The sequence below is a fragment of the Equus caballus genome, chromosome 20 (genome assembly GCF_041296265.1).
Source record: "Equus caballus isolate H_3958 breed thoroughbred chromosome 20, TB-T2T, whole genome shotgun sequence".
Taxonomy (NCBI): Eukaryota; Metazoa; Chordata; class Mammalia; order Perissodactyla; family Equidae; genus Equus; species Equus caballus.
Genome location: NC_091703.1, coordinates 36,131,051 through 36,146,515, shown reverse-complemented (window position 1 = coordinate 36,146,515; position 15,465 = coordinate 36,131,051). Strand labels below are relative to the sequence as shown.

At 41.1% G+C, this 15,465-nt stretch overlaps 1 protein-coding gene across 4 annotated transcripts in view; it reads left to right on the top strand.

Moving 5' to 3' along the window:
- The window catches only part of LOC100052006 (MHC class II DR-beta chain), a 99,421-nt gene extending 89,623 nt beyond the window's left edge, over window positions 1–9,798 (top strand). For all 4 annotated transcript variants that reach the window (XM_070245391.1, XM_070245393.1, XM_070245394.1 and 1 more), the window contains 5 exons: window positions 4,534–4,803; window positions 7,307–7,588; window positions 8,561–8,671; window positions 9,132–9,155; window positions 9,455–9,798. In XM_070245391.1, coding sequence (XP_070101492.1) covers window positions 4,534–4,803; window positions 7,307–7,588; window positions 8,561–8,671; window positions 9,132–9,155; window positions 9,455–9,468 — 701 coding nt within the window. In that variant the 3' untranslated portion in view covers window positions 9,469–9,798. The remainder of the gene's footprint in view (window positions 1–4,533; window positions 4,804–7,306; window positions 7,589–8,560; window positions 8,672–9,131; window positions 9,156–9,454) is intronic.
- The last annotated feature ends 5,667 nt before the right edge of the window (window positions 9,799–15,465 follow it).

Below are 15,465 nucleotides of genomic sequence, written 5' to 3'. Positions count from 1 at the left end.
TTAATTAGCCATGTTTGTTTACCTCTACTTCCAGTTCTTCCCTATTCTTTCTCCAGCTACGTCATCACCATAACTGAAAATCCCCAAAGTTCGCACAGACCCTCAGCACTATAACAGATCCACTGGATGAGATGAAAAGAAATGAAATTTTCCCTCTTTCTTAAAAATCACCTTTTCCTTACCTGTGAATGTTCCTTTTCAACTAGTAGGAGGAGAAAGAGGAAGTCTGTCTGAATTTCTCACAGGCAACTGAAGGGATATAAGGTGTCATCAGAATAAAAGAGTGTTGGAGCTTGAGCCCTTTCTTGTTTTCCAGGATCCTCACAATAATCAATTCCCAGAACCCCGGGTTTATTCATTTAGACACAAATATTTTTCTGAGCAGCTATTAAATACTGGGCTCTCTTCTAGCCTTAGAGAATTCTATTTGAATAAGACAGAAAAGTCCCCTACTGTCTTGGAACTTGCCTAATGACAGAGGAAAAAGCCCAATAAATACTTAACAAAGAAAAAATTTCAGAGAGCAATAAGTGCTCTGAAAAAAATGCATCAGAGTTATGGAACAGAGTGAATTGGAGTCATCTGACTTCAGTTCAGGTGGCTAGGGAGCTCTCCCTGAGAAAGTGACATTTAGTTGAGACATGAATGATGGGAAGAAGCCAGTCAAGTGAAGGATCCAAGGGACAAGAGTTTCAGGGAGAGGGAACAGGGGGAAAAGACTGAAGTGTGGGAAGATGTTTGCTGTGTTCAAGGGACAGAAAGAAAGCAAGAGTTGGTGAAGCATAGTGTGCAAGGGGGGTGTGCTCTCAATGTCACACTACCATTTTTGTATCACTCAGGGAATGTCCAAAGGGGAACTTATTGTCAGTGCTCAATATTTTTTTGATGTCAGCATCCTCAAACTTATTTAGATTTTTGTCTGATGAGCTTTTATATATATTGAAGTTTGTTATGATTCTCTTCTCATTAATGACATGATAGTTTTCAAAATCTTCATCTACTAGTTCATTCGCAAACATGAATATAGCCCAGCATCTCACCAAACATTTGTTAAGGTTGATTTATTAATTATTAGCTTCATAATAAACACTAGCAATTGACTTCTTTCAGAAAGCCATGGATTTGCAGGCCTCTGTAAACTGCAGCAAGAATGGAGTTTAAAAATTGTTTCTACTTGCTCTTCCTGGGACAAAAAATTCCTTGGTCATAGATTTCAGCACAGGTGTCATACTGGGGGAAATTAAAGGCCAAAAACTTTACTTTTTATAAGAAGTTCAGGAGTGCAACGTGTGGAGTAATTGTACAGGGACAATAACATTTTACAGTTTTCTCGTAGTCCAGCTTGCCTGTAATAAAGTAAGGCATTGAGACAAAGTGGTTATTGAACTGGGTAGAAAATACATGCCTGGTTATCTATATTTTCTTTTTTGAAAAATAATATCCAAGTAAAATACTTACGCCTTTCAGACATCCTGGATTTTGGATTTTTCCAATCACTGTCCACTTTGTTTTGGGAGAGGCTGAAGCATTAGCACACCCAAGAACAGTCATCTTTTGGTTAAAATTCATAACAGCTTTTAATACTCTTTTATTTATTTATTTAGTTTTTATTGCAGGCAAAGATTGCCCCTAATCTAACATCTGTTGCCAATCTTCTTCCTTTTTCTTCCTTTTTTCCCCTCAAAGCCCCAGTTGTATATGGCTGTAAGTCCTTCTAGTTCTTCTATGTGAACTGCCACCACAGCGTGGCTACTGACAGACAGTGGTGTGGTTCTATGCCTGGGAACAAAACCCAGGTCATTAAAGCAGAGCATGTTCAACTTTAATTGCTAGGCCATCAGGGTTGGCTCTTAATATATTCTTTTCTTTTCTTTTCTTTTTTTTTTTTTTTTGAGGAAGATTAGCCCTGAACTAACACCCACCACCAATCCTCTTCTCTTTTTTTGCTGAGGAAGACTGGTCCTGAGCTAACATCTGTGCCCATCTTCCTCTACTTTACATGTGAGTTGCCTGCACAGCGTGGCTTGACAAGCGGTGCATAGGTCTGTACCCAGGATCTGAACCAGCGAACCCCAGGCCACCAAAGCAGAACGTGTGAACTTAACTGCTGCTTCATCTGGCTGGCCCCTCTTAACACTCTTTTATTAGGCACTATAAATGATTTTTAGGAATCTGTTCCTGGTGCAGAGCTATTTTTCCAGCAAAATAAATTTCTTCAGGACTAAAGTTTTTATGAGATATAATGTTGGCAATTTTTTCAATGTAATTCTCAGCTGCTGTGTAATTAGCAGCAGCTTTTTCACCATAGGCTTTTCAGATGGTATAATAGGTTCTCAGTCAAGGATGGTTCCTCCACCCCCCAGGAGACATTTGGCAATGTCTGGAGCCATTTTTTGTTGTCACAACTAGAGTTTTCTTCTGACATCTAGTGGGCAGAGGCTAGGGATGCTGGTAGACATCACGCAACGTACAGAACAGCCCTCCCACAACAAAGAACTCCCTTGTCCAAAATGCCAACAGTGCTGAGGTGGAAAACGCTGGTTTGTACTGTGCTGCTTCCAAAAATTCTAGACTCACATTTTATACACACACTCACCTCCCAATTCAGTCACTAGTGGTTTGTTTTTGCTTGTTTAATTACAAAAATATAGCAAGCTAGACAGTTGCATAAATTCACCACTTTCTTGTTGAATCCATTCAATCAATGCAAACTCAAGATCTTCATTTTATGTTTTGTTGCCTTATGTGATTTTTTGCAATATTTCATTGTTTTGGTCATCATGATCTCTGTTAACTTTCAAAAACTTGCCTCTATAAGTCATAAATTGTGACTGTCACAAATATTTTTCAGTAAAATGTATCAAACTTTTGCAGTAATCTATATTCTGTTCTACTGATAATGTCAGATGTTCCCATTTGTCTCACTATTAACCACAAGGTTAACTTTTTAATCTCTTTTTGAAAATTTCTCAGTTCAGTTAAATATGAAGACAAAAGACATCAAAAATATATACATATATGTAGATATATATGCATACATGTATGCATATATTATGCATACACACATATTATGTATACATATTACATATATATATGTTTACATATATTGAAACTGCAGGAGCACATGTGACCAGCTAACAAATAACAGCTGTGAGACATGTCTGACCCTTTACCTCATCAGGTCAGATTTGCCAAATGAGTTTGGCATCAAATTTTTTTAAAAGATCTGTGTTTCAGGCTGGCCTGGTGGCGCAGCGGGTAAGTTCGCACGTTCAGCTTCTCTGCGGACTGGGATTCATCAGTTCGGATCCCGGGTGCAGACATGGCACCGCTTGGCAAAAGCCATGCTGTGGTAGGCATCCTATGTATGAAGTAGAGGACGATGGGCACAGATGTTAGCTCAGGGCCAGTCTTCTTCAGCCAAAAGAGGAAGAATGGCAGTAGTTAGCTCAGGGCTAATCTTCCGCAAAAAAAAAAAAAAAAAAAAAAAAAAAAATCTGTGTTTCCAAGCTTTCTGGATTTGGATTTTCAGATAAGAATTGTGGAACTATATTAGGATCATAGTTTAAATCTCCTTAAATCTCTTCAGGAGTCTCCCACTACATTTGGTATAAATTCAAAATCCTAACATCACCTACAAGGCTTTTAAGTCCCGGATCCACCTGATTTCTCCATCTAATCTTTTATCTCCTTCCTCTCACTGTCTGTGCTTCAGTGCACTGGTTTCTTCTGGTTTCTTGAGGAGGTGCAACAATTCTTTCAAGCTTCTCCACATGGCATTACCTTTACCTGAAATGTGCCTCCCTTTTTTCTCAAACACACACACTCACTCTTCTCTATTCCACATCAACTTCAGTTTTCTTGTCACATCTTAAATGTCACTCTCAGAGACCACTTCTCTGGCATCCTGAAGTAATTGAGATCATCCTGTTATTCTCTGTCCTAGAACTCCACACTTTTCTTCTGACATTTCTCACTCTTGTATAAAATCTTGTGTGGCTGGGTTTTGTCCATCATTTTCACTGAATTTTAAGCTTCGAGAGTAGAGGGAAGATGTCTGTTTTTCCCTTCTTGGGATTCCCAGGAGACAGCAGGGGCCTGAAACAAAATCAGCATTAATGAGGTGTTTGTAGAATGAAGGAGGTGCGACGTGTTGAAGATGGGGAAAGAGCTGTGGGATAAGGGGAGGGAGCCGTGAGAGTCTCTCAGGTGGAGGTGTCCAGGAGGAGGTCGTGATGGGGACAATCCTAGTCCACCTCCTGCTTGGAGGTCCGCAGCCAGGCGCGGAAGCCTAGTGGATCCCGAATGGCTGCGGACCAGAGGGGTCTCCTCCGCCCGCCCGGCCAGGCCTCCCTCCTCCGCGGGCGGATGAAAGACGACCCCGTGGGGTGCTGGTAGTTCGAGGTGCCAGTGGAGCCAGTCAGGGGTGTGCTAGTGCCCCACCTGCTCCTGGGCGCCCCGCATTGGTGGCCGTCGCCGTCAGTCTCTTCTCGGGAACCCGCCTCGGTGACCGGATCGTTCCTGTCCCCACAGCACATTTCCTGGAGTATACTACGTCCGAGTGTCATTTCTCCAACGGGACTCAGCGGGTGCGGTTCCTGGACAGATACTTCTATAACGGGAAGGAGACCGTGCGCTTCGACAGCGACGTGGGGGAGTACCGGGCGGTGACCGAGCTGGGGCGGCCGGACGCCGAGTACTGGAACGGGCAGAAGGACTTCCTGGATGACGCGCGGGCCGCGGTGGACACGTTGTGCAGGCACAACTACGGCATCAGCGAGAGCTTCCTGGTGCCGCGGCGAGGTGAGCCCGGGGGATGGGGGGAGTGTGTATGTGTGCGTGTGTGTTTGTGTGCGTGAGAGAGAGAGAGAGAGAGAGAGATAAAAACCCAGACAGAGACAGAGAGAGACTCAGTCCGGGTGAGTGTAGGACTGTGAGCAAGTACAAGTTACGAGGGACCGTGTGAGAGCGGGTTGTGGAGAGAGTGTGTGGTTGTCAGTGTGTGATTGTGGGGGGGACAGAGTGTGTGTGAGGGGTGTACTGTGAGCCGAGGTGGGACAGAGAGAATGTGTGTGGTGGGAGGAGTGGGTCTGGGGTCTGAGGAGGGAGAGAGGGGGCAGGTGTGAGGTGGTGGGTGCAGGAGGGCGGCTTCAGGCGGCTTTGAGGGCCGCTGTGGGGGAGGGGTGTGGGGGTGGGGGTCGTGCAGTGGCAGTACAGGGAGCTGGAGAAGGAGGAAACATTGGTTGGGGTGGGTGGTTAGACACATCAGGAGGGACATTTAAGGTGAGGTCTGTGTTTGAGGTAAAGTTTTAGTGGAGGAGAGATGAGGACTGTAAAAGGTTTGGGAGAATGCGAGGAGACCAGTCACAGACTGATCTTAGCATCCGCCCTTCCTAATCCTGAAACCTCTGAAATAAGTGTGCCTGTGTTGCTGTGCAGACGCATTTCATTGAAAAAAAAAGTATCAGTTTTTTTCTTTTCTTTTCTTTTCTTTTTTGGTGAGGAAGATTGTCGCTGAGCTAACATCTGTGGCAATCTTCCTCTATTTTATATGTGGACACCGCCACAGTATGGCTTGATGAGTGGTGTGCAGGTCTGCACCGGGATCCAACATGCGGACCCAGGCCATGGAAGTGGATTGCACAAACCCCACCACCATTGCCACTGAGCCGGTGCCGACTCTGAGGCATCTCTGATCTTTCTGAGGCTTCTTTTAGGTCTGGGTTTCCTGTGTGTGTGTTTTTTTTCTTAGTGTGTAAATCTTGACCTAGTTGAAATGATTGTGAAACTAATCTTTTGAATTATAATTTTGTTACTTACTATACTGATGTTATTATTTTTAGAAGCTAATAGTTAAGTAGTTACACATTATTTCTTTTTACAGTTGTAACAATTTACCTCCGATTCCCTTTTGTTAGACTTTTTTTCAGTACTGCCAAATACTCAGTTGAAAATTTCTCTTTAATTTGTAGCTTTTAGTTCTTTGATTTCTAAAGTTCTTGAACATTGTCACTATTTATTGGCTAATTGTTGTTATTGCTCTAAGAATTATCGTTGTCTATCACCTCTGGGGTCCTAGTGTTTTTCTCAGTGATTTTAGTGGTTCTTTATGGAGTAAGATTAACAGTTTCCTGGTATTTGACTCAGCGTTTTCTCCAGTTTGTGATTTATATTTTGATTCTGTTGATTACTTTCTATGCTAGGAATTTAAACATTTTTATTTAACAAAATATGTTGCAAAACTGTTAGCAATGATTCACCAGGAATCTTAATTCTACCATTTTGTGGTATTATAAAGATGTTTTCCCCTAATTTTATCCTTTTCTTTTTTAATTGTATGTATTGAGGCTGGCAGTGTCAGGAATTGTCTCAGGCACTGAGCACGCGTTAATGAATCCTAGACCGTGCCCTGAACTCAAATGTCAGCTTAAAGTGAGAGAGTTGTGAAACGACAACAATTCCAATAGTAGATATGCTTATTTTGCAAAGGAGAGGGGTTGATCTGCTCATGTAATTGTAAGAACTTTTTAAATGAATGACTTTCCTTGCTCCTTTCCCTCTCCTTCAGGAATCACGCCCTTCTTGGGACTGAACTCACAGACTTAGGGAATCCCCTCTGTCTAAGACGCCTGCTTCCCACGGTAGAACCATTTCTGTGACATTCTAAGGTGGTGGTGTAGCATTCCCAGAATTTCGCATTCTATCTCCATCTACCTTGAAGTTTTCCCCAGTTTATCCACACTGCTTTGAATCGTATTTTCTCTCCAAGCAAACAAGGATGAGAAATAGCTGATGTATACTGAAGGCTAAATTCCAGCCATTGTTTTATGCACTTTACGTGCATTAATGCTCAAATAACCCTAAGCGGTAAGTTAGCATTATTACCCACTTTGTAGGTGAGAGAGCTGAGGCATAGAGGAATTTAAAAACTCTCCCAGGATCACTCCGAAGAGACAGAGCCTATATTTGAACCCAGGTAACCTGGACTCCAGAAATCACACTTTTAATTAATATACTAAATGCCTTACAAAGATTTGTAAACACTTCCATTCAACAATAAATAACTATTTAATACTATGGAAAAAAACCCACAAGTTTCCTGAACATCTCTCAAATCCAGTGGGCCCCTGCTGTAAGGATTAATTCCACACTTAAGACACTAACTCCTGTTGGGCCACCTGGGCAGCTTTGAGGGAGGCCTGCCCCGGACCGAAGCTGAGGACTGGAGACTGGAGGCAGAAAGGCAGCCAGCCAAGGAGGCTTCCTCTGTCCTCCTCACTTACTCCCTCCTCCTTTTCCCTCCTAGTTGAGCCTACAGTCACTGTGTATCCTGCAAAGACGCAGCCCCTGCAGCACCACAACCTCCTCGTCTGCTCTGTGAATGGTTTCTATCCAGGCCACATTGAAGTCAGATGGTTCCGGAATGGCCAGGAAGAGGAGGCTGGGGTCGTCTCCACAGGCCTGATCCGTAATGGAGACTGGACCTTCCAGACCATGGTGATGCTTGAGACAGTTCCTCAGAGTGGAGAGGTCTACACCTGCCAAGTGGAGCACCCAAGTCTGACGAGCCCTGTCACAGTGGAATGGAGTGAGAAGCTCTCTGGCCCCATAAATTCCTCACCCACCAAGGAGGGCACTTTGCTTATCCCTGGGTGTCAGGTTTCTCCTCTCCGCACACCATATTTTCATTTGCTTCTTGTTCCCCTTGCCTTCAGCACAGGTCACAGAGGGTAGAGCTGTGATTGTTTCTATAAATACCTATGCCCCCTGGGGAGGAAGTTATGCCTGGCAGGCAGAGGAGAGGTTATCCCTGTTTTGAGGCTTCTGTGATATCACAGGTCATGGTTCCCCCTTCGCTCTGGGCACCAGTCTTCTGCTCGGGCTGAGCTTGTACTCCTGGCACTGTTGCTCTGAGTTATTCTTTGTGATTTGAGCACAGGCGCATCCTCTGTAATGTAGGGGCCTTCCTGACATGAGTGAAGCCCAATATCAGCTCTGCCTTTTATTAGCTGTGTCCCCCTAGACAAGCTACTCAACCTCACGGAGTCCCAGCCTCCTCTTCCCTCAGATATTAAACTAGTGGCCCTATATCAGGGTTGTGATATTTAAATGAGTTCAATGCCTCAACCTTGTAGCTACTCAGTGTGATTTTTAAATCTCTTTTCCAGAAATGGCCTACTATTGTAGTTCTTCCAGGGCAGCCTTCTTCCCCAGTTCTCAAACATCTTTTTTTTTTTTTTTTTTTTTTTGAGGAAAATCAGCCCTGAGCTAACATCTACTGCCAATCCTCCTCTTTTTGCTGAGGAAGACTGGCTCTGAGCTAACATCCGTGCCCATCTTCCTCTACTTTGTATGTGGGACGTCTCCTACACCATGGCTTGACAAGCGGTGCCTTGTCTGCACCCAGGATCCAAACTGGCCAACCCGGGCTGCCAAAGCAGAATGTGCGCACTTAACCGCTGTGCCACCAAGCCAGCCTCTCAAGCATCTTAATCCCAGAGTCTCAATTAGGGAAGTTGTATTTGGGATAAAAATCACTAAACCTGGCTTCTTTTCTCAGGGGCACGGTCTGAGTCTGCGCAGAGCAAGATGCTGAGTGGAGTCGGCGGCTTCGTGCTGGGTCTGCTCTTCCTTGGGGCGGGGCTGTTCCTCCACTGCAGAAACCAGAAAGGTGAGGACCCTGTCAGCAGCTGAGACTCCCCACAGGCCTTTTGGGGAAGAATCATGGCTTTGCTCAAGTTAGTTCTCTGTGTACCAGTGACCCTGTATAAAGCCTTTCTGTAACTGATCAACCTCAAATTTCCTGGAAATCGAGAAATCAACAGTGGATAGTTACTGTGTTGAAACATCAGAAGTTATGGCCCATAGAGATGAGAGAAGGGTTAATGTGCATGGAGATCTTGCTTTGAGATCCTGAGACAAACACAGGAAGAGCCACTAAGGCTGATGAAATTACACTGGATTTGTGTGACAGAAACTTCATGGGTCACACACTCTCAGTTTCTGCTCTCCTCTCTGCCCTGTGGGTTGTCCTATTAGAGAAATCTCAGGAGGGGAGGCTGGGAACATCGTCTTTGGGGACACATTGGCCTCCATACCTTTAACTATATATCTTCCCCTCTCTTTCCCAGGACACACAGGACTTCAGCCAGCAGGTAATGCTATTTAATCCTCTTTTAGAGATCAGTTTGGTTTTCCTAGAACGGATGATAGAGATGACAAGATGAGAGAAGAAATAATGGGAAAGGCTTTGAATTCTGATCATGCAGTTTTCTGTAAAGCTTCTCTGCACTTAATAAAGTGGCCTGCTCCCTGAAGTAGCATTGGCTCAAGGTGACATTAAAATTTTTTCCCCTTCTTACTGCAGAGCTTTATCATGAGGCCCTGAGAGAGGGGAAAGGAAGCTGCTTGTAGAGTTAGGTCTGGAAACAACACTCTCCTCTGTCTTCTGCAGGACTCCTGAACTGAAGTGTAGATGACGACACTCAAAGAAGAACCTTCTGTCCCAGCTTCTCAGCATGAAAAGGTTTCCTACTTGGCCCTTATTCTTTTACCAAGAGCATACTTTCTCAGGATTTGGTTTGGTCCTGGTTCAGTGACCCTGCAAACAATGTCATCCATGTGGCTTCCTCAGCCCCTGCCCTAGTCCTGGAAGTCCCCAGTATTGATTTCAGTACCGTGTCTACATTCTTTCTCCCTCCCCATTGTATTCAACCCTTATGGCCTGCTATGCCCTGAACTCACCTCTGCCCACATTTCTTTATAAAGTTTTTCTCAAATAAACATGGAGTGAAAATCTTCTGCTTCGTGCAACTTCAAGGACAAGAAGTAGCAAGAAAAGAGAAAGAGAAGATTGCATCACAATACAATAATGTTTTTTATTTATATTCCTGTATTTTGGTCACATGTGGATCAGGAAGGTTTCTTTGCTACATTCCCTATTTTATCTTGAGTTTTCTGTATTCTTTGATTAGGAATATTTAGCTGAGCTAGGAGAAAGCCCTTAATATCCCCATATCATGATGGTCTCCTACATTTTTGTGTTCTCAAAGATAAACACACAAGTCACTTCCCATCATTGGATACGGCGAAGCGACTATAGATATAAGAAACACGGGTAACTTTTAGGATATGATGACCTCAAAATTTTTATAATCATGTGCTTTTGTCTCTTTTTCTCTGATGTTTTAAAAGAAAGTATCTAGGGGCCGGCCCTGTGGCCGAGTGGTTGGGTTCCCGTGCTCCACTTCTGCAGCCCAGGGATTCGCTGGACATGGCACCACTCACGAACCCATGCTGAGGTGGCACCCCACATAGCACAACTAGAAGGACTTACAAGTAAAAATATACAACAGTGTACTGGGGGGGGGTTGGGAAGAAAAAGGAAAAATACACAGCTAAAAAAGAATACAACAAACAACAAAAAAACCTCACCTTTAAAAGAAAGTATCTAAGCCAGGATAGTTAAACTCCCCTTTTATTAGACTAATGGTGGGCTTCAACACTTCACTCTTTCTCTGTCTCTCAGATGAAAAACAGTGCCATGCTGACTCTTTGGCTTGGCTTGTATCCTTCCCCATAAATAGGTCTCAGAAGGCCATCAAGACGAAACCACAACTTTAACGACAAAAGGCATTTCTGAGGGCCTCCAGATTATGTGACATACTTACTGTCTGTCACAAGAGTATCCTCTCTAGATGTTACCTTAGCAGAAATCAGACAATGCTGGGAACAAAAGAGAATCTATGAATACACTAATGTTCATCCAAACAATGAAGAACTCTGCAGCTGGCAGAAAAAATGAGAATACTCTGAGGAATAATCTCCAAAATGAATTTTGAGTAAGGTACAGGAGAGCTTGTACAGTACATAGCATTTTATTTACTAAAATAGAGGAGGGGAATAGGAATATATAGCTATACGCATTCTTGGTATCTATCTATCTAATGGTCGCCTATAGGGCAAAATGAGGGAATAGGTTGAAGGGACAAAGACGCAACCTGACCTTTCAGAATATATCTTATTTAATAGTTTTAACTTGAGGAACATTTCAAATATTTTATATAATCAAAAATTTAAATCAAAAGTTTAAAAAGGCAATACATAAAAACTAAAAACAAACTGTAACTATTGAAACAAGCTTGACAAAGCATATATGATAGGAAAGAAACTAGAAAAGTAAATCAAACTTTTTTCACCCTTGCATAAAACACTGGAACTATAATTGTAAATCAATACATAGCTCTAAATTCTATACACTTCAGTAATACAGAGGCGTTAGATAGGTTTCATACAAAGGTAACTAAAACAGTTAAGAAGACAATGAGTTCTGAAATTGTGTTCCATCTGAAGAGTGAGTTTCAAATGTAAATCAAATCTAAAGAATAAATCACTGATTGAGAAGTTTATTTCAAAGTAATAGTCATTTGAACACAATTTCTCCACTGTCAGAGACAACTATTACTTTATTTTCAAGAAAATTCAAAGCTTATTTTTGCATATTTTAATTATGCTATGTATTATTTGTGTGAAACAGGTTATCACTGTGTAGGAATTTAGTAAGCTGATAGTAACGTCTGCAGTACACATACGGTTAGGATAAGTTCTGTTTGATCCCAGGGTTGCAACTTTACTCTCACTTTGTTCTCTGACTTGAAGAAATGAGTTGTCTCATTTTATTTGAGACCTGTGATATGAAATTATAAGGTAGATTTAAAGGGTATGGTATGAATAGTTCAATGAAGATGCTTTCTGTTACTAGTAGCAGAAAACCCAACCTAATTGCCTTTATTTTTCTTTAACTTAGTATCTTACATAGCAGATAGACACAAGGTAGGGAATATCCAGAGTTGGTCAATTCATCAGGCCAGTGGCATCGTCATTGATCTTAAAGGCAGCGAAAGAGAACTGTCTCTTCTCATGTGCTTTTATAAGGAGCAACTAAACTTTTCCCAGAGTGTTCACGGTAAACCCACTTCCCCACACATTAGGGGGACCATGGGATTACAATGGTAAGCTCAGACAAGCCATGATGCACCCTTTGTGACATGGCCTGCCTCCTCTGATGCACATGGGAAGAAAAGGAGCAAAATCATCTTTGTTAGAAAGAAAGAAATGGTAGATGGGGTGGGGGGAGTGATTTTAGAGTAGGGAAGCTATAGTATCTGGTACTATTAGATTGTTTATATTTTCAATTATTTCATGAAGGATGATAGATTCTTGATGGGCAGCATCAATTCAAAGTTTTGTTTTATTTTAACACTGAGTATTAAATGTCAACTATAAGCCCAATTGCCAAGAGAAAAAAGCAAGCAAGCAAGAAGATTATTTCTTTGTTTTTATAACTTAATATAAGGATTCTTAATTTTATGAGGAAAAATATATTTTCCAGGGAATCTTTTTAAAAGACATATAATAAGGAGTGACTACCTTTATAAGGTGCCAAAACCTATTATACATCTATTTAATAAGCTCTTTTTTTTTTGCATTGATTCATTACGGATTAAATGCACCAGTAGAACAGTCCAGAATTAGATCCTTGAACAGTTGGGTAGTTGAATATAGAGAATTTCAAGTCATTGGTAAGTTATATCTCAAACTCATTCCTTTCAACAAAATGATTTCTTGATGAATAAAAATTGAAACATAAAAAGAAAGTTTAAAATAACTAAAACAGGGATTGTTATTATTTCTATTACTATCATCATCACTGTCATAATTATATCTGAAGATAAAAAGCCTTTCTAATACCTGATGCATTGCCGATGGGAGAGTATAATGTTACAACTACTTTGGCAAACTCTTGGGCAATTTCCTAAAAAGTTAAACATACATTTTCCATATGATCCAGTAGTTCCTCTCTTTGGAATCTACCCAAGAGAAATGAAAAGATATGTCCTCACAAATATGTGTGTGCAAATGTTCTTAACAGCATTAATTATAACAGCCCCAAACTGGAAACAATCCAAATGTTCACCAATTAGTGAATAGATAAACAAAATATAGCATATCCATACAATGGCATACTATTCAGCAATAAAACAGAACAACTAAAATATAGAAAGAAAATAATGATATATGCTACAAAATGCATAAACTTCAAAAATGTTATAGTAAGTGAAAAGAGCCAGACACAAAAGACTGCAAGTTACATGATTCTGTTTACATGAAATATCTAGAAAAGACAAATTTGTAGAAAGAAAGAGCAGATCAATGGGTGCCTAGGGCTGGGGATGGCAGAGAGGATTAACTGTGAACAGGGAACTTTGTGAGGTGATGGAAATGTTCTAAAACTGGATTGTGGTGATAGTTACACACATCTGTAAATTTACTAAAATCATTGAATTTTCCATGTATGAAGAGTGAATTTTGTGGTATGTAAATTATATCTCAATAAACTTGTTAAAAACAACCTTTTAAAAAAGAAATCTCTCGGGCTGGCCCAGTGGCGCAGCAGTTAAGTTCGCACATTCCGCTTCTTGGTAGCCTGGGGTTCGCCGGTTTGGATCCCTGGTGCGGACATGGCACTGCTTGGCACGCCATGCTGTGGTAGGCGTCCCGCATATAAAGTAGAGGAAGATGGGCACGATGTTAGCTCAGGGCCAGGCTTCCTCAGCAGAAAGAGGAGGACTGGCAGTAGTTAGCTCAGGGCTAATCTTCCTCAAAAAAAAAAAAAAAAAAAACAAACTCTCCAAGCAAGACAAAATCCAGAAAATATAAAGGAAAAAATATATTTGATAAAAATTAAAAATTTCTTTGCATGGAGAAAATAACAAAATTAAAAGAAATATGCAGCTCTCAGGAAAAAATTTGCAACACACAAGGCAGACATTGGGTCTTCTTATTATGCAAAATTTCCAACAAGCTAGTAAATAAATGAACAAAAGTGCAAGAGAAAATTGGGCAAAGGATATAGACTGACTATTTATAGAAGAGAATATGCCAATGGTCAATAAACATGAAATATTTATTCAAACTCATCAATAATATGAAACAGGGACCAGCCCAGTGGTGTAGTGGTTAAGTTTGCACACTCCACTTCAGTGGCCTGGGGTCACCAGTTCAGATCCTGGGTGTGGACTTATACACCTCTCATCAAGCCCTGCTGTGGTGGCATCCCACATAGGAGAACTAGAAGCACTTACAATACAATATACAACTATGTACTGGGGCTTTGGGGAGAAAATAAAAAGGGGAATATTGGCAATAGATGTTAGCTCAGGGCCAATCTTCCTCACCAAAAAGAGAACAAAAAGAGAGCATACCTCAAATACAACTTAAAAAAAATATATGAAACATACAAATTCAAATAACAATGTGAAGAAATATTTCTTCCCCAAAATTGGCCAATATAATAGCTCATTTTTTAAATCACGGATTTAGAAGATTCTATGGGAATGGAATCTCTCATATACTGTTATTAGGATCGTGAACAGGTGACAGCTTGGCAGTATTATAGATAAAAATACAAATGCTGCAGGATCAACAATAACAAAAATCAACTTCTAGATATCTTTCTTAAAGAAACAATCTTACATGAGCCCCAGAAGACCTAAAATTGAATGTTTGCTGCACCAGAGTTTGGAATAATAAAAACATTTTCAAACTCAGAAAGAAAAACTGATAAATTTGTCTTGATTATAAAAATTCTGTACATCAAAAGACAAAAAAATATGTGAAATGACAGCATGCTGCAGGACGATATTTGAGCATTGTGCATGGTGATGTGAGCATGAACTGGTAAACCTCTTTGGGTAGTTTGGATAATCTAGTACTTCCATCCTAGGCATTGACACTCTAGAAAAATTCCCACATACATGTCCAAGATGACATGTAAAAAATAGAAGAGAAAAGGAACATTCTAAATTTTCAGATAGAGAACAGATTAATTATGGTATGAACATACAAAGGAATAACGTACAGAGTTTTAAATGAATGAACTCGCATTATCAATATGGCTAGGGAAAAAAAATCTTAAGTTACAGTGCCAGTTAGGATGATAAAAGTTACAAAGGGCAATCACTTCCACCATAAGAACAGGAAAAATAATAACTAAACTAAATGGATGAAATGGAAAAAAATCTCATTTTGAAGTCTCTGTTTCAAAGAGCTATAGACGAAAAGAAACGTAACAATGCCAAATTCTGGATATGGGCAACTTCTGCTTGGGTAAGGAGGGACAAGCGCCCACTCTCCTCCCTTGGGTCGTCTACTGAACATCAACATGAGTGGAAGAATGCCCCTGGCACAGAAAGGGAGTTTGTGATGGGGTAAGAAGAAACTGGCAAAGTTTTAAATAACCCTGTGGGCTTGTGTGATAGATTGGGATCTGTAGAGTTCCCAAATATAATATATGGCTACTTTTCCGGGCCAGCTGATTCTCCTCCCAGAACTGTTGCCGAGTTCATGATGATGGTGTGGGAACTTGGGGAGGTAGATAGAAGGCAGGAAAATATCTTTATAATG